This window comes from Xyrauchen texanus, chromosome 30, assembly GCF_025860055.1.
Source record: "Xyrauchen texanus isolate HMW12.3.18 chromosome 30, RBS_HiC_50CHRs, whole genome shotgun sequence".
In the NCBI taxonomy this organism is placed as follows: domain Eukaryota; kingdom Metazoa; phylum Chordata; class Actinopteri; order Cypriniformes; family Catostomidae; genus Xyrauchen; species Xyrauchen texanus.
The window spans coordinates 37,855,510-37,877,403 of record NC_068305.1 but is presented as its reverse complement, the minus strand read 5'-3'; the positions used below and the strand labels follow the sequence as shown (position 1 = coordinate 37,877,403).

Sequence of the window (21,894 nt, the reverse complement as noted above, 5' to 3'; positions counted from 1 at the left end):
TGACTTTATTCTCAAGATTGTATTTCGACTTTTTTCTCGAAATTTAACGAGTTTAATCTCGCATTATAATGACTTTATTCTCGAGATGGTTTTATTTTTTTATTATTGCTTGGCCCTAATCCTCTTCCGTAATATACAAATATTGTTGTTTACAGTGCATTCCCTGTGTTAACTGTAGTTTGCTCTGACTACGGATCTAGTAAAAAAATTTTTTTTTGCTCAACAGCTAAACTAAACCTCAAAAGGAGCGCACATAAAAACGTACTGTGGCGGTGCCATTTTGCAGTGATGTAATTGGCGATTCCTTTCCATTTTTTAATATGACTTTTTCTGATTGGTTCACACACGCGCCATCCAGTTCCAGCAGCACTCACGTGCAACGCAGCACGAGGAAAACATGCGCATGTAGAGATCCCTGTCATAGGTAAATAAAAAAAACTAATTATAACTGATAAAAGACAAATTATTCCCTGTAGAAAGTGCCTAATTTCGTCGGTATTCATTTTTAAAGAATCACCATAGAATATTAATCATATTTACTTTACTTTTATGAAATTGAACATGAAGTTGTATAGAAGACAGCAGGCGCGCGGTTCAATTTAGCGCCAATTAAATGTATTTCGACAAGTGTCATTCGTAGAATATTGCAGAAACAATGCAAACATTATGGCATGCGATTCAATTCAAAGCTAATAAACCGATGGGAATTGTGCATGATGATTGTAAGCATCACCGCTGCATTTGAACGAGTGAAGTTGTTGCAACAGTCATGTCCCTCTTGTAAGATGGTGACATAGTTGTGCAACTAGATAATTAATCAGGTGGTATGTTGTATTATTTCAGGTACTTCTGCCCATGCATTAACGTGCCAATCATGCCCAATTTTAAATCATTGGAGTGACCAGTAGACGACCTGCTACATCATCGGACTGTGGCAGACATGTTCTCGGTGCATTGGTGCAGGACTGCATGATTAGGTTGGATTTATGCAGATTGAAGTAAAATGGAGAGGTAAGGCTGTACTTCTGGATCAGTTATGTTTAACGAGTTTCGTGATTTTGACTATTGTTTCTGTCATGTGCATAAGTAACTTTAATGCATATGGTAGAGCTACTAGGCCTATGTAATTTGGTGCTTTTCAAGGGTGGTGAAGTACAGACAGTTTGTCATGGTGTTGTTATTTACAAAAGCCGCTCAGACAGCTACTCAAAAGGTGAAAATATGTAAGCTCAAAACTAAATCTTGTAACGCTGTCAGTCACATACATCGCCATTTGTTGCGAAGTCCCGCCCATTTTGTTGATAAACCAATTATCACAAAGTATGAGGAGCTGTGTAGGCCAACACTTGTAAAAAATAATATATTGATATAAAAAATAGTGAAATGAATTAATATGCATGATTGAAATGAGCTTACAAATATTGGGAAATATATTGATAAACATTAGATAGTCAGAGGACAGGCCTTCCGACAAGCCATCAGATCGCTGTTAGAGGCTGTGGCTAAAACGAAAGGATCCCAACTGGGCTGCAAAATGACCAAGAGGGGTAAAGCGGAGGGGGCGCACCTGGGATGCCAGATGTCGCTGTTGAGCCTTTTGGAGGTGTGGTGGGCTTATCAAAGAAACACCAAGGAAGGAGTGGTGGTGGTGTAGTGGCTAAAGCACAGGGCTGTTAATCAGAAGGTCACTGGTTTGAACCCCATGGCCACCAACATTGTGCCCTTGAGCAAGGCACTTAACTCCATGTTGTCCGGGTGATTGTCCCTGTAATAATTGCACTGTAGGTCGCTTTGGATAAAAGCGTCTGCCAAATGCATAAATGTAAATGTAAGGAGGGTGCCCACCTGATGACCCCAATGACGTTAGTACCCCTACTACCCCCTACTCTTACTACTAGATCCGTAGTCAGAGCAAACTACAGTTAACACAGGGAATGCACTGTAAACAACAATATTTGTATATAACCTACCCCCACCCAAGATATCAAGGAAGTGTCAATTATTCTAACTGTACGTTCACACCAGAAGCGGCGAGAGCTCTGGCTGCCCTGCCTTCGACGCTCGTGGACGCTCTGACGTAGTTGAAATAAGCGGCAACGTTTGTTCAGAATGCTTTGTTTTGTGAACTATATTTAAAGGGGCCGCAATTTAAACATCCAGACATGTCGACCATTTACTTTTTGCCAACCGATCACAAGTAGCGTATATCCTCATGAACTCTTTAAAATGTGAAAATAAGAAATCGATCGATGGCAGAAAGTAGGCCTAATTAAAATTATAGTTGTTTGTTATCAAAATAAAATACATTTGTAATAATAACTGTGGTCTTGGTCATATATTACAGGAAACCCGTCACGGCAATAATTCGCTTCTACATTTTATCTTCGAACGTAATGTTTGGTGGGAACCAAAGTTTACACGGTTGTGTTCTCGACTTCGCTAGAGCGGAGCACTTCTATATTCCAAGAGGTTGCCGCTGAACCGCGTCACAGCTCATTACCATAATGTTGACTGCACTTGAACTTCCATCTGACGCTCCACGCCGCCTAAGACTTCGCCGCAGCGCCGCGCTTCTGACTGACGCTTCGTGGACGCTCTGGACGTAGTTGAAATAAGCGCAACGCTTGTTCAGAATGCTTTGTTTTGTGAACTATATTTAAAGGGGCCATAATTTAAACATCCAGACATGTCGACCATTTACTTTTTGCCAACCGATCACAAGTAGCGTATATCCTCATGAACTCTTTAAAATGTGAAAATAAGAAATCGATCGATGGCAGAAAGTAGGCCTAATTAAAATTATAGTTGTTTGTTATCAAAATAAAATACATTTGTAATAATAACTGTGGTCTTGGTCATATATTACAGGGAAACCCGTCACGGCAATAATTCGTTTCTACATTTTATCTTCGGAACGAATGTTTGGTGGGAACCAAAGTTTACACGGTTGTGTTCTCGACTTCGCTAGAGCGGAGCACTTCTATATTCCAAGAGGTTGCCGCCGAACCGCGTCACAGCTCATTACCATAATATTGACTGCACTTGAACTTCCATCTGACGCCCACGCCGCCCAAGACTCGCTGCGCCGCTTCTCGCCGCAGAGAGACGCTGGCTGTCATTGAAAATGAATGACTTGCGGTCGATTTGACGCTCTCGCCGCCTCTGGTGTGAACGTACGGTAAGGGATTGTAATATCAAGTCCTATAAACTCAACATTCATTTATATGCATTATTAAAAAGCTTCTTACAAAGATTAATTAAATGCTAGTTAACAGTGGTGATTTCTCAGGGCCAGCAAAGCCTTCTCAGCTGGTGTGACATGCCTAATAAATAAATATTATTCATCCTTTCATTCTCATTGACCTTTTGCCTAATGTATTATCATTCACTTTCCACTCCTAATTAATCTACAAATGAATAGCAAAAAACAAAAAAGTTTATCTAATCAGAATGTATTCCTCGATGCTTACAAGCAACTGTTTTACAGTTACAAGCATGCCGAAGCTGCGCATGAGTCTGTGCTCCACCTCGTCAAGCCTTCAGAATTTCCACAGAATGCCTCAACAATACAAGTTAATAAGCATCAAAAGTCAGATTGTCAGATTCATCAGCCAATCAGATTGATTTATTTGTTCTTGTGGGTGTGGTCTTTAGGATATGTTCCAATCCAGGGGCAAGTTCAGCCCTGACAAAGTGTGCGTTGAGCACCCTGTTGTGTTACACAAGCGTCGCAACCATGGCAGCTGACAAGGCCATTATTTGTGTTCTTTTATTACTGCAAATAGCTAAATTGCATCACAGGCAAATGGTTTTATATTATTATACATAGAAATGGCTGGAGAGATAAAATAACTTTCTCTTTATAGCAATAATAAATGTATTTTCTTTTCTCCAGTACCGACAGCAGAACCGATAACGTCCGAGCTTACCAAAGCCAGTCCTTCAATAGCCTATAGTGCGTTGGTATCTTTATTACTTATTTATCTGCATTGAGTGACAACCCTCTCAAATATAGGACACACAAACAGAACAAATAAAAGTCTCAGATTCACTGGCTGTAATTGCAAAATTCTTGCTTACTTATTGAGACATGATAGCAACCCTTCTGCTGTGATAATGCAACTTCAACTACGCTATCAATATCCAAAGTAGCCGAACGTCATGTCGCCTATCACGTTTGTCGCATTTTCTTGAAGTTGGCAGTAACATATCAAAGGTTTTTAATTAAATGTAAAGGAGTTATACAAATTTAATCCTTACCGTTTTCTCCAAGGAACAACCTCCTTAGGCACTGGATGAGGTCTGCTCACTCTGCTTGAAAATGACTCTAGGGGCAGCGTGCGTCGAACACGTGTTCCACAACAACACTAGGCTGCCCACAGATGCGCCTGCCTAATAATCGGCTTGATATACTTGGATATTGGCCGATGCCGATTATGTTAAAAAATGCAAAAAAATTGGCCGATTAATCGGTCGACCTCTAGGCCTAGACTTAAAATGCATGGCCCGCAGCTGCTAGTTATATAACATTTTTATTAGTTAATGTTTATATAACATTGATATAAACAACCACCCAGAACACCCTAGCAACACCCTAGTGACCACCCAGAACACAATAGCAACCACCTAGCAGACACTTATCAATGTCCTTGTGACCACCCAGTACACTATAGCAATGCCTTAGCGAACACCCTAGCAACCAATTAGCAACATCCTAGAAACCACACAGAACAGCCTAGCAACTGCCTAGCAACTACCTAACAATTTATAGGGCTCCAAAAATAATTGCTTGCGACAATAATTTAAAATCTATTTGCCATTAGTGACATTCCGATTGTGTGCATTCATATGCGGTTTTGCCAGATATCATCTTGTGAGTTATTGAATATATTTTTAGAAAGCACACATCCAGTGTGTCTAGCGTCTTCACCCATTCTGTTTCTGACAAGCTCGCTGCATCGCACGCAACAACAAACCCAGTGCGAGAGAGCCATGAACAAATTACTCTTTTGAACCGGATCTTCACCTTTAAAAGAACTGAAGGTTTGAACTCAGGAGCTCAGGTTAGCAATTTGAATCAGATTCACTTTATCAGTGAATCAGCCGTCAGTGAGCTCACAACTGGGAGCACAGGACTTTCAAAATAAGAGTCCCGTTTGTATTTCTGGCTTCTTTATAATTAAATGTCCTGTATTGTGTACCACTTTGTTTCTTCTGGTAATTATTGATTGGGATTATTGATTAGGCACAATAAACTGCATCTGGGATTTCATTCAATTTGCACTCTTGTAGTCTCTGTGTCTGGGGCCATCTGGTAACAGTAAAGAAAGGCAATATATTAAAACAATTAAAAGTTTTTGTTTTGATTTAAGTTTTATCAAAATGTTATATATCGTCCCATCCCTACTCGATAAGTTTTTTTTCTGCTTGCCCTGACATCATTCTCACTAGCCCTACCACAGATATGATAAATAGCACAAAAAATATAATTTCTTTAATTTTAATAATTTCTTATTAAAAGAAAAATAACTATTACAACTCCATGTCAGATATAAATTGATAAACACACTTTAGCTGGAAAACGATACAGCATGTTCCGTGAAAAATTTCTGATTTGTTGTACAGTACTTTCAACCTTGTCCAACTGATGATTCAAAGACTATCACAAGTCACTGTTTAATTTCAACAAATCATTATCTATGCCATCCAGCTACATAACACTACCTTGTTTAGTTGTTGGTTGTTTTATTTTAAGCCGTAAAACACATATGTATGGATGATAATGATCATTAGTAGATAATGGAGGAGCGTGGTCAACCTGGTTTGTGATGTAACGTACTTTGACCAACTGTGTGAAAACATGATAATTTGTAATTGGTCACAGTTTCAAAGGGAATGTTTCCAAAGTTGAATTAGAAAATGTAAAGTACAGTTGTGCTCATAAGATAAGGTGAGCACCTCTTGAGAAATCTGTACAATGTTTAGCATTTTTTTATGTTTTTAAATGGTTTTTTAGCACTGCTTTGCAGATATTTTAAGTGTATTTCACAATACAAAATTATAACTGATAACTGTTTAGAACATCATGAACTATCCCTTGAATATGTTGTTTCCTCCTCGAGCGTCAATGACTGCTTGCAGCATTTTGTGATATTTGTGTATGTGTCCCTCAGCTGTTCTTAGTAGCAATAGCAAAAAAGTAGATCCTAATATCATTGAGCCATTGTGTGGAAAAACTCAAACATGCAGAGCATGCAATGGAAACTAAAGAACCTACAGTAACTGGAGGCTTACTGTCAAGAACAGATTCACTGCTCAGAACAAACGATGGACTTATGCGCAAGCTTATCAAAATCCTACAAATAGTAATTGATCCTTGAGGGGGGAAAAAACAAGATATTTAGAACCAAGGGTATGCAAACATTTGAGCAGGTTCATTCAGTTATTATTTTGCCTTTTGTATTAAATGAAAATATCCGGTAGAGCTGAAATAGCTGTAGGGCAATACTAAATAAAATGCTTAAATCTTTATGATTCTTTTATTTTTTTATAGAATGATAAACATCTTGCTGATTTTGCGAATGGGTCTGTACACCTATGAGCAGGACTTTATATTATCATGACTTCAAAGTGTTGTTTAATTTTCATTTTAGGCCAAAAGATGAGTCAAAACTCCCTGCTCCATGTGCACTGTGGCCCGTGGAGCTGAAGCTGACTCACGTTGACTGCAGTCCTGAGGACACACTGGTTCACTTTCAGGGTCAATATATGACCATCTGTGAATTAGACTATGACATTCTACAAGTTGAAATTCAGAATGCTGTGAAAACTCAAGCTTCCTTTCAAGTTGGAGAACTTTGTCTGGTAAATGATGCCCAGTCTGGTCGCTGGTACAGAGGAAGAGTCCAAAACCGACAGGGAGATTCGTTTCATGTGTTTTTGCAAGACCATGGGGATATATTGACAGTTGGGTCCAGCCACTTATCCCCTATATCTGAAACTCTGCTAATGCTCCCACCAAAGGTTGTCTGCGGTTTCTTTGCCAATACTGTGCCAGTCCAGGAGCAATGGAGCAGTTCAGCAGAGAATTATTTGCTGTCCTTGATAGGCAGCCAGATCAAAGGATATATCCACGCACTTCTGCCTTACCAAGTCCTCATACTTGAGGTGCCAGAGATTAATAGGGACTTACTGAAACTAAGGCAAGGGAGACACATGGATACCAGTACATTTCTGTTTCTGGTTGAGATGCTTATAGAGGTACCCGTACAGCAAATCAAAGAGTCTGTCCCTGATTTGTTGATTGACAAGCAAGCAAGACAAGAATATTGCTTCAAATCTTCAAGCCTGATAGGATTTGAAGAGATTCTTTCACTTAATGGCCCAAAGCTGAAAGTTGGTCAGAAGATACAAGTTGCTGTAACGGCAGCTGTAAACCCTGGCTTATTTTACTGTCGCTTATCATCCATGGGAAAAGACCTTCAAGAAATGTCAGACAAATTGGCTCTTGCATGTGAGCCGGGAAGTGGTTACTTGAGCAATAAACCACTTGAAAATCTTGGATTACTCTGTGCAGTGAAAGGGAAGGATGAAAAATGGCACAGAGGTTTTGTGCAATGCCTACCTGTCAACTCTCAAGTCCGAGTTGTGTTTGTTGACAGTGGATATTGTGAGTCAGTGAAACTTGAAAACATCCTTCAGCTACCATTAGAATTCCTCTCGACGCCAATCATGGCTTTCCCATGTTCACTTTCATGCTTGGCTGAACAAGTTGATACAGTTAAAAACCAGCAACTAGAGGCTCTCAAGAGTGCATTGCTGGGAAAGTCTATTGAGGTTGGAATAAATGACATTTGCAAAGATCAGAACTTCTACTTGGTCACTTTGAGCAATGTTGAGAAGCATTCAGAGAAGCAAGTTGAAGATTTTGGTAAATCGTTTGAAAGTGATGTTTTTGAGTGCAAGCCTAATGTTCCTCATGACATACTTTCGAAGTGGTACAATACAGACTCGAAAAAGATCCAAAAGTCTGATTCTGTTCCACTGGAAGCAATCAAGGAGGGCTCAACACTTGAGGGCTATGTCTTGCATGTGCAGAATCCAAAACATTTCTGGATACGAACGAAAGAACAAAATAAAAACTTTGAAAGCATGATGAAGGAAATGACTGAATACTTCAGCACAGTGCAGCTGCATGAGGAGGTTTTTGAAGACCCAGTACCTGGTGCACTTTGCTGTGCGATGTACGAAAAAGACATGCATTTCTACAGGGCTCTCATAGTAGACACTTTGGAAAAAGGTGCTGAGGTGTTTTTCATTGACTTCGGGAACACTGAAAAGGTGCCAGCCATGTTAATCAAGAAACTTCCCAAGAAGTTTGCCATTGAACCAGAATTTGTCTTCAATTGTGCTTTGGCTCATGTTGCTCCGTTTCAGGATATTTGGCCAACTGCATCATCTGATTTTTTCAGGCAAGTCACATCAAACAAAACTCTGTTAGTTCACATCATTCACAAGAAAAATGATAAATACATTGTTGAACTATTTGAAAAAGGATCTGAAAATAATAATAGCATTGCAACAATCATGACCACAGCAAATATGGCAGAGTATTGGAGATACAACCCGGCACTAGTATCTATTGAATTGGAGAAGCAATGTAAAGACAAGGGGGGAAATGCTATGAAGATGAACAAAATGAGAAGGGGCCCTCATGTGGTGAGCATTTGTAAACGCACATCTTTAAAGCCAAATCTTACACAGAAGAAGCCAGAGTGTGTGCGAGAGAATAGCACTGAACCAAGTACTCCCAATAAGGCACCAAAACCAAAGGTCGTTGTTCCTGAGCATTTCAAAGCAATCCATTTTAAACCTGGTTCTGAAGTGAGTGTCGCTTTGCTCGCACATAAATTCTCCATCTGATTTTTGGTGCCAAAACAAGGGCTTGAATGTCTATTTGAACAAACTGATGGAAGAGATGCAGATGTTCTACCAAACGTACACCGTTATACTTGAGGCACCCGCAGTATGCTGTGCTGTGAAATCTCCCCACGATAACAGGTGGCACCGAGCATGCATATTAGGAGAAGATAATGAGGAATTTCATGTGATTCTGGTTGATTATGGAATATTGATCAAGGATAGGATGCAGAACTTTCGAACTCTTGCGCCACAGTTCTTTGAACTTCACGAACAAGCTTTCAGATGCAGTTTAAACCTGATTGAACCTGCCAAAGAAAGTTCATGGAGCACAGAAGCATGCGATTTGTTCAGGAATCTTATGTATGAGGATTCACCCAGTTTGTTATGCAAAATTAATTCCCAGATTTATGAGCAAGGAAAAGGCCTCTTCAATGTGGTTGACATTCATACACCCTCTCAGCAGGCCTCTGTATTCCTTGTTGAGAAAGGAGTTGCTGTGATACAGACTCCGAAGCAACTACATTCATCAACTTATCCTCGCTCCTTCGTTTACTCTTCATTCGGCATACATTCTGGAAGCGAAGAATTGGTGCATGTTACTAATGTTTCCAGTCCGTGGGAAATCTATTTTCAGCTAGATAAAAATACTGAGATCATTGATAAGATGATTGAGAGAGTTGCTGAAGAAAGTCAGCTCTTGATTACGACTTCTGACTTAGACAAAGGTAACGTTTGCCTTGCCAAATACTTTTGTGATAACCAATGGTACAGAGCTCAGACACAACCCGTCCAGTCTCATCAACATGTGAGTGTGTTCTTTGTAGATTATGGGAATAAACAAGTTTCAGAAAAGAATAATGTCATGCCAATTCCCAGAAGGGCTATTGATTTGCTAATGACGCCCATGCAAGCTCTGAGATGCAGTCTTTCAAATGTTCCTGAGTTTGAGCTTTTACCAGAAGTCAATGGATGGCTTGAGACAGCCATTCTCAACAAGTCATTTCAGGCCAAGTTTGTGACAAAGGACAACAGTGGACATTTCATCTGTGATCTTTATGATGGAAGTGTGCACATCAATGAGAAAGTCAGGGAGCTCATGGTAACTCATGATTTAAAAGACAGTGATCCATCAGACAGCAAGCCTTCTTTGGAATCCAACAAAGAAAAAGCAAATGGCAGCAGTGTGTCCAGAATAGTGAATTCCAAAGAGAACAACCGTAGTAAAATCAAACAGGGTAGTAAGCAAACTTCGAAACCTGTTAAACCTCCACAACGCAAAGGACCAATTAAACTGACATCATGCTCTCCTAAAGTGGTGCATTCAAAGGTAGACTTGCCAAAGCTTGGTGATCTTCCTGCTATAAAAATTAAACCTGGTTCTAGAGGCGTGGGCTTCATCTCTCATTGCAATTCTATTAGAAGTTTCTTTGTTCAAATGAAAGATGATGAACCAAGGATCCTTCAAATGGGTGAGGAAATAAATGACACTGGCTTCAAAGAGAGTATGAAAAATGTGGTGTCAGAAGTAAAAGTTGGGGACCTTGTCGCAGCAGAGTATGAAGAAGACTTGGCCTTGTACAGAGCTGTTGTCACCACTGTGTCAAGCTGTGGCCATCTAACCGTTGAGTTTGTTGACTACGGTAATACGGCAACTGTTGACAGAAAGAATGTTCACATGCTAGTCAGTATATTTTTGTCTCAGCCCAGATTAAGCATTCCCTGTACGCTTGCAACACCTCACTCTTTTGGAAATGAAGAAACCTTTATCAAAGAAGCCATTGGTAAGCCATTGATGGTTACATTTATTCACAAGCTTGAAAATTCATGGGAAGTGAACATTCGGATTCTTGAGTGCGGTGACACAAACGAGGACTCAAGAAGATATGATGTTGATCAGCAGATAGATCTTGCTGGAACATTAAAATGTCAAGACAAATGTGCAACAGGGCACCAGGATAAAAGCAAGATGTATTATTCTTCCACACACAAGACTAAAGAGTTGAACTTCCAGGAAAAGATAAGTGAACTCGAAAACAAGTCAAACATCCAGAAAAGCAAGAGTGAATCATCATCAAAATGTCAGAACAAAAAGAAAGCATCCACTTCCTTGCCGACACATGGTAAACCCAGGGGATTTTGCAAAAGGAGCTACAAGAAGAATCAAATTGGCTCAAAGTCAGAGGCCTTAGTTAACTTCAAACTACCATGTGACCCAAGCATTTCAGTGACCAAAAACTCAGGAAACTCTGAAACACAGGAATATGCTTCAACCTTCAATCCAAATGCCCTTGAAACCTCTATAAATTCACCAAGCAGTGCTAAGCTACCTCAGCAGGATGGAAAAGAAAATGAATCTGTGAAAAATCTTGATGTGTTGCTTGTTCTTGATGACCACTCTCCTGTATCAAATAGTTCTTCAGAGAGCAGTTTGGACCTCGAAACTCAGATACAGACCCTAGTCCATGCACCTGTTCAAATGAACTTTGAATATAAAGGATATGCAGCGGCAGTCACCACCCCGGCTGAGTTTTACATTATTCTTGAGGACCTGCTTTTGATCTTAGAAACTGTCTCAAGCATTCTTGAGAATCTTCCAGAAGTGCTGGTGCCATTACCAGAGGGTTGTTTAATTCCTGGTGCAAGCTGTTTGGTGAAATCAGCAGAGAAGAAAAAGTGGTGCAGAGCTGAGATAGTGCAGTGCGATTTTACATCTGTGCTCATAAACTTGGTCGACTATGGACAATATGTTGTTGTATCTCAAAAGGATATTTGTCAATTACAAAAACTTCCAGAGGAACTCTCTAGATTGCCTAAAGTCACCTACCATTGTTTGCTCAGAGGAGTTAAACCAAGCGGTCAGGATTGGTCTGATAATGCCAACGTTTTCTTCCAGTACTTAATGTGTCAGAGGAACCTTAAGATACGCTTCCGACAGTTTGTTTCTGAAACACAGTGGGAGGTTGATATCATCACAGGAAACCAAAATCTTGCCAAAGAGTTGGTAGACGCTGGTCATGCCACTTACATTGATAATATGCTTGGAATCAGATTTCAGCAAGAGCTGGGCCATAATTGGGAGTCGCAAGAAGCCATTACAAGCATTGTGAATGATTTGACAGAAGTTTTATCCATGAAAACTGACCAAGCTTCTTCTGTCCTTGGAAATTCACAAGAGGTCCTTTCAAAGATGAATGTGTCAAATGAATCCATGTTTGTTCAAAAATCATCTCAAGATTCTGAAGTGGAACAAGACGCTATAAACCCTTGGAACAGAAGTGATGATCTTGGACTTAAGCTTGGTCCAGCATCAGGTAACAAACAATGTAAGTACAACTTTTAACAATTTACACTTTTTCCTTCTTTGTTGTCTAAAGTACGTACACTAACAATCAAAAGTTTGAATACAGCTACTCATTATTATACTTTTTTTTTTACATTGTAAAGTAATAGTTAATTTGTTAACAAACAGAAATAAACAGAATTTTGAGAATTATGCAGCGACCAAAAAAACCTCATATAAATAAAATTTTCAACCTGATCTCATAGGAGGATTGTGATTAAACATGTGTTTGCAAAACCTACAGAAAATCGAACAGCTATGGTGCTACAGTTTCCATTTAAAATTTCCACTGCGTGGCACCAAAATATTTGTATTGCAATAGTTAATTAAAAATGAAAAATTCCGGAGCCTGGGTATCTCGGCGAGTAAAGACGCTGACTACCACACCTGGAGCCAAGTGTTCGAATCCAGGGTGTGCTGAGTGACTCCAGTCAGGTCTCCTAAACAACCAAATTGGCCCGATTGCTAGGGAGGGTAGAGTCACATATGGTAACCTCCTCATGGTCACTACAATGTGGTATGTTCTCTGTGGGGCGTGTGGTGAGTTGTGCGTGGATGCCGCTGAGAATAGCGTGAATCCTCCATTCACGCTATGTCTCCGCTGTAACATGCTTAACAATTGATAAGATGCACGGATTGACGGTCGCAGATGCGGAGGCAACTGAGATTCATCCTTCCCCACCCGGATTGAGGCAAGTCACTACGCCACCACAAGGACTTCGAACGCATTGGAAATTGGGCATCCAAATGAAAAAAGATAAAGTCAGAGCCACGGCCTGTCAGTGTCACAGCCTTTTGCCTTTTGTCTGATTTTCCTATTAGGTTCAAATCATCCATTACAAAAATGAAATATTCAATTAAAGTTTTAGATTTTCAATCAAATCATTTTATTTAATAGCATAAAAACTAAATGTAAAACAAGTTTTATTCATTTAATTTTGGGAAATATTACACAATTCAGTTTGATGCGAATGTACGAAATTGAAATGGGTAAACCTTAAAACAAATAGGCTAAAAAAAAATTGTTTTGTGTATGTGTATCTAAATATAAAAAGATTATCTTGTAATATTGAATAATTGTGATTTTAACCATGATTTTGAGATAAAGTACATATTAACTAATTTTAAGCTTGAACTATTTCTACAACATGGCATTCAATTTGTTTTGTTTAAGTTAATTGCTTTACTAAGCTATTGTTGTTTTTAATTTCTTAGGTGTGATGATGTGAGAACTCTCATGCTTTGTGAGTATAAAAAAAATTCAGTAGCCATTTTGATTACAGCATAATTTTACTCAAAATGTAACCATATTTAGATTAACTTATTTTGCCTTTGGTCTATTTCAGTTTCCAAGTTAAGCTTGGCACAGCTTTCCAGGAATCGTTTGTCACTTTTGGAATGGCTGGATTGACAATTGTTTTTTTTTTTACCTTGCAGTTGTGTGACTCTATTCGAAGAATTGTGTTCTGTTGAAATTTAGTTTTTGTTTGATGGAATATGTGATGTTTTTTCAAATTGGTCTCATTAGTCTACAAATGACAAAATTTTCAAACACTATTGTCACCAAATATCTTAAAATCTTGAGATTTTAAAATCTCTGTCACAAATGAGAACATAGAAGGTGTTGCATAATTTTGATGATAGGTTGATTTTGATGATAGGATCTAGTTTTATGTCCAAAGAGTGGACTTCCAGCTTTTCACACATCTGTAAACTGACAAAAGTTTACATTTATGGAAAACACTTTGACATTAGTTTGAATGTGCTGTAAAAAAAAAAGAAAATTGGTTTTGTGAGTATGTTTAGACTCAGTTCAGTTAGACCATGCAATAAAGAGCTATTACAAAGTGTTGAGAAATAAATGTTTTAAAAAAAAAAAAGAAGTTGTCAGAAGTGGGATTCGAACCCACGCCTCCAGAGGAGACTGCGACCTGAACGCAGCGCCTTAGACCGCTCGGCCATCCTGACAGTTAGTAAACATATGTTACATAAGAACTATGTCCCATACATATACAATGCAATTTTATTGTTGCATTCTCGTGTGTGGACTGTGTATTAGATCTTAACGGAATATGCTCAGCATTTTCCGTGACGATGACTCATTGGCAAATAGACTAGGACATAACTTTATTATGATACTGTAAATCAGTCTTCCTGCAGGGGGCGCATGACGGCTCAGGTAGTCAAATCCATTGAGCACCATTCAGAAGGTGTTTTTTTTGTGTCTTTCGATACACGATAAAAATTAACAATAAAAGATTATGCACTTAAAATTATAATAGTTTAAATCTATTATTTTCAAGAAGTGGTGCCTATCACATAAATAAAAGTATACCCCAGCAGTTACTAAAAAGTGATTAATACAAAGCGAGTATAGTTTGATCAGAAACACCAGTGATTGGCCCATGAGCACAAGCGATGATAAAAGTAACAGGTATCACGCAACGAAGGGCTTCAGCTCGAAAGACTTATTTAATTTCTCTTGATGTGAGTTTTTCATTATTCATTTCCGTTCTGTAAATATTTTAAGACCACCAACATTCTGGATAATTTCTACTGAATTATTCCTAATGTCTATTTGAAGTTTGATAATAGCCTATAGACATTGTTCTTAGTTTTACAGGCTGTAAATAAGAAAAGTAACATTTTACAGTTGTATTCGCTAAATCTTGCTTGGCAAAATATTGTATACATGAGTGTAAATGTAACCTTTATTTAGACCTAATTCGTTGGAGCGCCATGCTTAATTTTTACGGTAATGGAAACGAGCCGTGATGGCTCATCAAATGTTCAAAACGAATGTTTTCTGTACTTGTTGTCTCGTATATATATTTTCAATGCTCCGTCATCTGAATGATGAACACCATTTTAAACAATACTAGAGTCTATTGAATCGCAAGTATATCCCTCAAAGCCTCCTTTTCATTTTGGTCAAAAAAACTACACTGAATAAGTGACATTTTTATTTCTTCTTTGAATGGGATAGCTGTGAAAACGATCTACTAAGTTAAGTTTTCCCTCTTGCTTATAGTTTATTTTGTATCTTTATTCTGCTCTTAAAAGTATCCAAATAAAAAGCGTGATCTGAACAATACTTTACAGCTGATTAATAAAGCGGAATTAAAATAGTAATATATGCGGTTCCCTATGCCGCCCATTTCGTAACATTTACCACGTGACCTGCACCTCACGTCGTCTCGTCATGTGACTATGAGTGGTTCCTGTTAGTACACGGTCAGTAAAGTGAAAGGATTGCCGTATCATGTCGGACTGTGCGCACTAATTTATTTCTTGACATAAAATATGAGTCGTTTGCGTGTTTATAGATCAGCACTCCTTCGCCGAGTCTCTGCTAGTGTTGTATCTACTTTGATATTGCTTCAGTGTGTATCATCAGCAGTGGGGTCGGATGACAGTCCATGGTACCAGGATCTGTGCAGGTGAGAACAATAAATAAACAAATCCTTAAGACTGATCGTTGCTGCCAAACCCTGATTTATGTCTTGGAAACACTTATTTAGAAATAAATGCATGTGTTTAAATATGATGCAGGAAGCTGATTATTGCATTGTCATTTTGAGAAGTTGATTTGGCTCTTTAGCATTTAGGCTAGCTTGGCAGGTTTAACACACTATTAGATTATTTCAGTATTATTTCATTTAAAGGGTTAGTATTCGAATTCTGTCATCATTTACCAACCTTTGCGTTGTTCCAAACTTGTTTAACTTTCTTCCATGGTACACTAAATGAGATGTTAGGCAGAGTCATGGCCTCAGTCACTTCACTTTCTTTGTATGAAAAAATACATGCAAAGTGAATGGTGACTTAAGTTAGAAACATGTTTGGATAGAAAACGAGGTTAAGTAATGACATGATGTTCATTTTTGGGCGAAGTGTCTTTTGAAAGTAGTCATAAATCTAAACATCTGTAGATGGAGCTGACTGGATGACGTCACAGTCATCCCAGTGCCATGCAGCTGTAATGCATTCTGATCATGCAAATCTGGTTTTAAATGAGATTTTGTGTATCTTGTTGTGTGTGTATGCAGTTACAAATGGGAGGCCATTGACCAGGACAGCAATGTGAGATACACGCTAAAGCTCTGTGATTCATCACCAGACACAGACTGTGGGAAAGACAGTGCTGTCTGTGCACAAAACCTTAAGAGTAACCGTAATCAGTCAGTGGGTAAGTGCAATACATCAGTGTGCCAAGGAAACATAATGGATAACCAAAAGCATTTATAACAGGCCTAAAGTGTATTTTTAGTGTGCATTGCTTAAAAAATATTTTGCCTTTCCTTAGTGATATCATCTGTAAAAGTAGTCCTGATTTCACCATTTAAGATTTGTAAATACATTTGTAACTGTCTCTGCATGAGCTATTCTAACAAATCTCATATTTCATACCAAAATCCAAAGAAATATTAAAGAAATGAAAGTAAATGAAAGCTTGATTATGGCTACTAAGATTTTTTTAATTATGATAATATTTTTTATGATAATTAAAGAACATCTCCTACCCAAATACTGTAATGTGAAGAAATTATATGTTGTGAAATATCTGGCGGTTTGTTGTAATACTTTTAATTTGTGTTCATTTTAATTAAATAAACTGTATAATAGCTGTTTTTACTAGGAATAGTTCACCATTTACTCACTCTCATGCCATCCCAGAGGTGTGTGACTTTATTTCTTTTGCAGAACACACACAAAGATTTTTAGAAGAATATTACAGCTCTGAAGGTCCATACAATGCAATTGAATGGTTATATAAACTTTGAAGCTCCAAAAAGCATGTAAAATCAAGTAATTTAATTTTATTTGTTTAGCGCTTTTAACAACACATGCCTTTTCAAAGCAGCTTTACAGCAAATCATGCATTAACAAAAATAAACTTATATCTATAATGTCTTGCAGGGATCATTGTGTATTTTGATTCAATATGATTGTAAAATCTGTGTAGAATTACATAATTCAATTATAATTGTATTTAAATAAATAAATAAAAGTAAAAAAAAACTTCAGCTGTTAAATTCAAGTCTTTTGAAGCGAGATCCAACCGATATTGGGTTAGGAGAAAAGCTAATTATAACTCCTTTTTCGCTATAAATCTCAATTGTGCTCAAGCTTAAAATTATAATCGTGCTTAGAGACTGCAATGGCCAGATGTGTAGTGATAAAATTAAATAAAAAAAATTAAAAAATTGTAAACCTATCAGTTGCATTTTTATATGTTCTCCCCCGAAAACCGATTGGATTGCTTGAGAAAATTATGGATTCAATCGTATGGATTACTTTTATACAGCCTTTATTTGCTTTTTGGATCTTCAAAGTTCTGGTCACCATTCACTTGCATTGTATGGACCATCAGAGCTGAGATATTCTCATAGACAAATTCATTTGTGTTCTGCAAAAGAAAGAGAGCCATACTGGGATAGCATGAGGGTGAGTAAGTGATGAGAGAGTTGTCATATTTGGGTGAACTTTTCCGTAATACAATAAAATAATATCTAGTTACAGTATACAGTACCATACAGTGAAACACCATTAAATATTATGAGAACTCAAAAGATAAACATCTGAATATATTACAGTCATGGGAATGTGGGTGAAATGTGTGCTTAATCATGAAAATAATGTCTCAATGCAATATATCTATATGGTACTAGAATAGGTTTGCAAAATGCTATTTTTATTTGTTTTTTATTTTGGAGTAAAATGTGTACTCTGCTTGTTTTTATAAGATTCATCCTTATAACCATTTAAATGTCACGTGGTTGATGTGGTTTCTTGTTGCTTTCTATTGAATCAAGCCTGTTAGATAAACACTCAGTTGAACAGAGATAATATATTTACATGTTAAACATTAACTGTAGGGCCATATTCTTTAATTGTGCACAAATTGCACATCACCTTGAGCTACTAAGCTTGAGTTCTTTGACAGGGCAGACAGAGTGCTTGTTGGTTTTGCCTTATCCAACAAGTCAGGTGATCTCCATATGAACCTAACAATTGAATACTTATACCAATAGTAAATACTTATACCAATAGTACATTCTTTTTAAATTCTTTTATCCCCTTTTCTCCCAATTTGGAATGCCCAAATCCCGCTACTTAGTAGGTCCTCGTGGTGGTGCGGTTACTCACCTCAACCCGGGTGGCAGAGGAAAAGTCTCAGTTGCCTCCGCTTCTGAGACAATCAATCCGTGCATCTTATCGCGTGGTTCGTTGTGCATGACACCACTGAGACTCTGCATGTGGAGGTTCATACTACTCTCCGTGACCCACGCACAACTTACCACGCGCCCCATTGGGAAGGAGAACCACTAAATACGTCCATGAGGACCTAGCTCCCTAGCTACCAGGCTAATTTGGTTGCTTAGGAGACCTGGTTGGATTCACTCAGCACACCCTGGATTTGAACCTGCAACTCCAGGGGTGGTAGTCAACATCAAAACTCGCTGAGCTACCCATGCCCCACCAATATATCTGAGTGTAATTCTACTAGCCCAATTTTACAAGCTTATTTGTTGTCAGAACAAACACCAGAGGTTTTTGGGCTATGCTACTTCAGCATGTGATTCATACAAGAGCGTGTTTGTGTCCTGAGTTCAGCTGTTTTCTTGTGCTTCAGAGAATTCTATAGTTAGATTTATTTTGTGTGCATACTCACTTACTTAGTATATTTTATCTTGTATTCCTACATCCTTATCTTTGTTTGGTGGTAAGTAGGTCACAGTTATCAAGCATCAGGTGCTGTACTTGAGCATGACATTAAGAAAAATGCCTCTGTGTTATAGCTGACTTGACAGTATTTCAGTAACTGGCAGTAATCTGTGGTGTTTGCAACAATTAACTCAAGCTTTAAAAACTGTTGTATACTGAACCGAGCTGTTGTATGACAGACTTGGGCTATGTTTGTAATATTATACTACTTTACTACTTGTATTATTTCTGCAGTATGCACATTTTCTGAAAGCATGGAATACCTGTATGACCTACCTGTACTATATTTTCAATCAAGTGAGGTAAACAAGCACACTGTGCAGAATACACTATGCCAGTGCTCTTGAAATTTTTGAGGTGATCTTCATGACACATTTGATCTGATTTTCTGTCTTTGATTTGAACATTTTTACTAAAACTGTTGATTTCTCATGTATATTTAGTATGATTATTTAAAATTTCACATCAACCATCAGAATGTTTATATAATATATATATATATATATATATATATATATATATACATCACACACACACACACACACACACACACACACACACACAGTTGATGTCAGAAATTTACATACACTTAGGTTGAAGTCATTAAAACTGATTTTTTTAAGCAATCCATAGATGTCTTATTAGCAAACTATAGTTTTGGCAAGTCATTTAGGACATCTACTTTGTGCATGACAACAATTGTTTACAGACAGATTGTTTCACTTTTAATTGACTATATTACAATTCGAGTGGGTCAGAAGTTTACATATACTAAGTTAACTGTGCTTTTAAGCAGCTTGGACAATTCCAGAAAATTATGTCAAGTCTTTAGGCTATTAGACAATTAGCTCCTGATAGGCTAATTGGAGTCAATTGGAGGTGTACCTGTGGATGTATTTTAAGGCCTACCATCAAACTCGGTGTCTCTTTGCTTGACATCATGGGAAAATCAAAAGAAATCAGGCCAAAAAAATTGTGGACCTCCACAAGTCTGGTTCATCCTTGGGAGCAATTTCCAAATGCCTGAAGGTACCACATTCATCTGTACAAAGATTAGTACGCAAGTGTAAACACCATAGGACCATGCAGTCATCATACCTCTCAAGAAGAAGATGCATTCTGTCTCCTAGAGATGAACATAGTTTGGTGCAAAAAGAGCAAATTAATCCCAGAACAACAGCCAAGGACCTTCTGAAGATGCTGGAGGAAACAGGTAGACAAGTATCTATAATCCACAGTAAAACAAGACCTATAGGGACATAACCAGAAAGGCTGCTCAGCAAGGTAGAAGCCACCGGTCCAAAACTGCCATAAAAAAGCCAGAAGTGCACATAGGGACAAAGATCTTACTTTTTGGAGAAATTTGAAATGATAATGTAACAAGTTTTACTGTTTGGCCATAATGACCATCATTATGTTTGGAGGAAAAAGGGTGAGGCTTGCAAGCTGAAGAACACCATCCCAACTGTGGAGTATGGGGGTGGCAGCATCATGTTGTGGGGGTGCTTTGCCGCAGGAGTGACTTGTGCACTTGACAAAATAGATGGCATCATGAGGAAAGAAAATTTATATATTGAAGCAACATGTCAAGGCATCAGCCAGGAAGTTAAAGTTCTGTCGCAAATGGGTCTTCCAAATGGAAAATGACCCCAAGCATACCTCCAAAGTTGTGGCACGGCTTAAGGACAACAAAGTCAAGGTATTGGATTGGCCATCATAAAGCCTTGAACTGAAAAAGTGTGTGCGCGCAAGGAGGCCTACAGGCCTGACTCAGTTACACCAGTTCTGTCTAGAGGAATTGGTCAAAATTCCAGCAACTTATTGTGAGAAGCTTGTGGAAGGCTACCCAAAACTTTTGACCAAAGTTAAACTATTTAAAGCCCATACTACGAAATACTAACAAAGAGTATTTAAACTTCTGACCCCCTGGGAATGTGATGAAAGAAATGAATGCTGAAATAATTAACTCTCTCTACTATTACTCTGATATTTCACATTCTTAAAATAAAGTAGTTACCCTAACTGACCTAAGACAGGGAATGTTGTGTAAAAACTGAGTTTCAGTGTATTTAGCTAATGTGTATGTAAACTTCTGACTTCAACTGTATATAGATTGAATTACCTTAATTTGGGGGCATTTCTCACCAAATATTGTTAGCCAATGATTTGCAGTTTAATGAATCAGCATGTCATGTAAATAATTTGATTAAAATAATTTATTTGGGTGACACAATTTGATAAAAAATACTAAATAACCATTTTTATTTGTTTAATACAACATAATAAAGACACATGTAAGCACTGTAGCATACTACTGTTATCAACATTCATTGTTATACTGTGCATGATGTTTCACATATTATTTTTAAAGGAATATTTGTGTTCAGTACAAGTTAAACTCAATCAACAGCGTTTATTGCATGATGTAGATTACCACAAAAAAAATTTAATCGAGTTTACATTGAGGCACTTACAATGGAAGTGAATGAGGGCCAATTTTGGAGGGTTAAAGGCTGTTTTTACAGCCGTTTTTGGTTTTACATCGTTACGTCATCATGGCAACAAAGTTGTAAATTTGAATTCAGCTATTTTTTTTTTAAGAAAAGGAGGGGTAAGTACAAAAATAGTTTTTTTGTGTTACTCAATATTGTGCCACAAATGCTGTTGATTTGAGCCTAACTAGTATTGAACCTGGAATATTCCTTGCCACCATATATCCTGCACAGTAATCATTACCCTAGTATTTCATTCTGAACATTTGAAAGTTTCGCACGTGGCATGTTGAATGTTCTCATGGTTTTGTGTTCCAGCCATAGTTTGTCTGGCATGTTTATGGAACCATTTGGCATGCCATCCCATTTTGTAGGTCATCTTCTCATGCAGTATGTTCTCATGGGTTAAAG

The 21,894-nt window shown here is 37.9% G+C and overlaps 2 protein-coding genes and 1 non-coding gene across 3 annotated transcripts in view; 2 read left to right on the top strand and 1 right to left on the bottom strand.

Moving 5' to 3' along the window:
• The first annotated feature begins 1,003 nt into the window (after positions 1-1,003).
• Positions 1,004-13,491, top strand: tdrd15 (tudor domain containing 15). The gene is given in 4 exon segments (XM_052098530.1): positions 1,004-1,011; positions 6,654-8,892; positions 8,894-12,233; positions 13,478-13,491. Coding segments are annotated over 4 exon segments (5,601 nt in total).
• A 656-nt stretch (positions 13,492-14,147) lies between these two features.
• trnal-cag (transfer RNA leucine (anticodon CAG)) lies at positions 14,148-14,230 on the bottom strand. Its single transcript has one exon. It is a non-coding gene; the product is annotated as a tRNA-Leu (tRNA).
• Positions 14,231-15,507: 1,277 nt separating this feature from the next.
• Positions 15,508-21,894, top strand: part of igf2r (insulin-like growth factor 2 receptor) — a 59,139-nt gene continuing 52,752 nt past the window's right edge. Inside the window, exons 1-2 of the mRNA XM_052098957.1 lie at positions 15,508-15,702; positions 16,312-16,451. Of these exons, the coding sequence (XP_051954917.1) occupies positions 15,566-15,702; positions 16,312-16,451 (277 nt within the window). The 5' untranslated portion in view covers positions 15,508-15,565. The remainder of the gene's footprint in view (positions 15,703-16,311; positions 16,452-21,894) is intronic.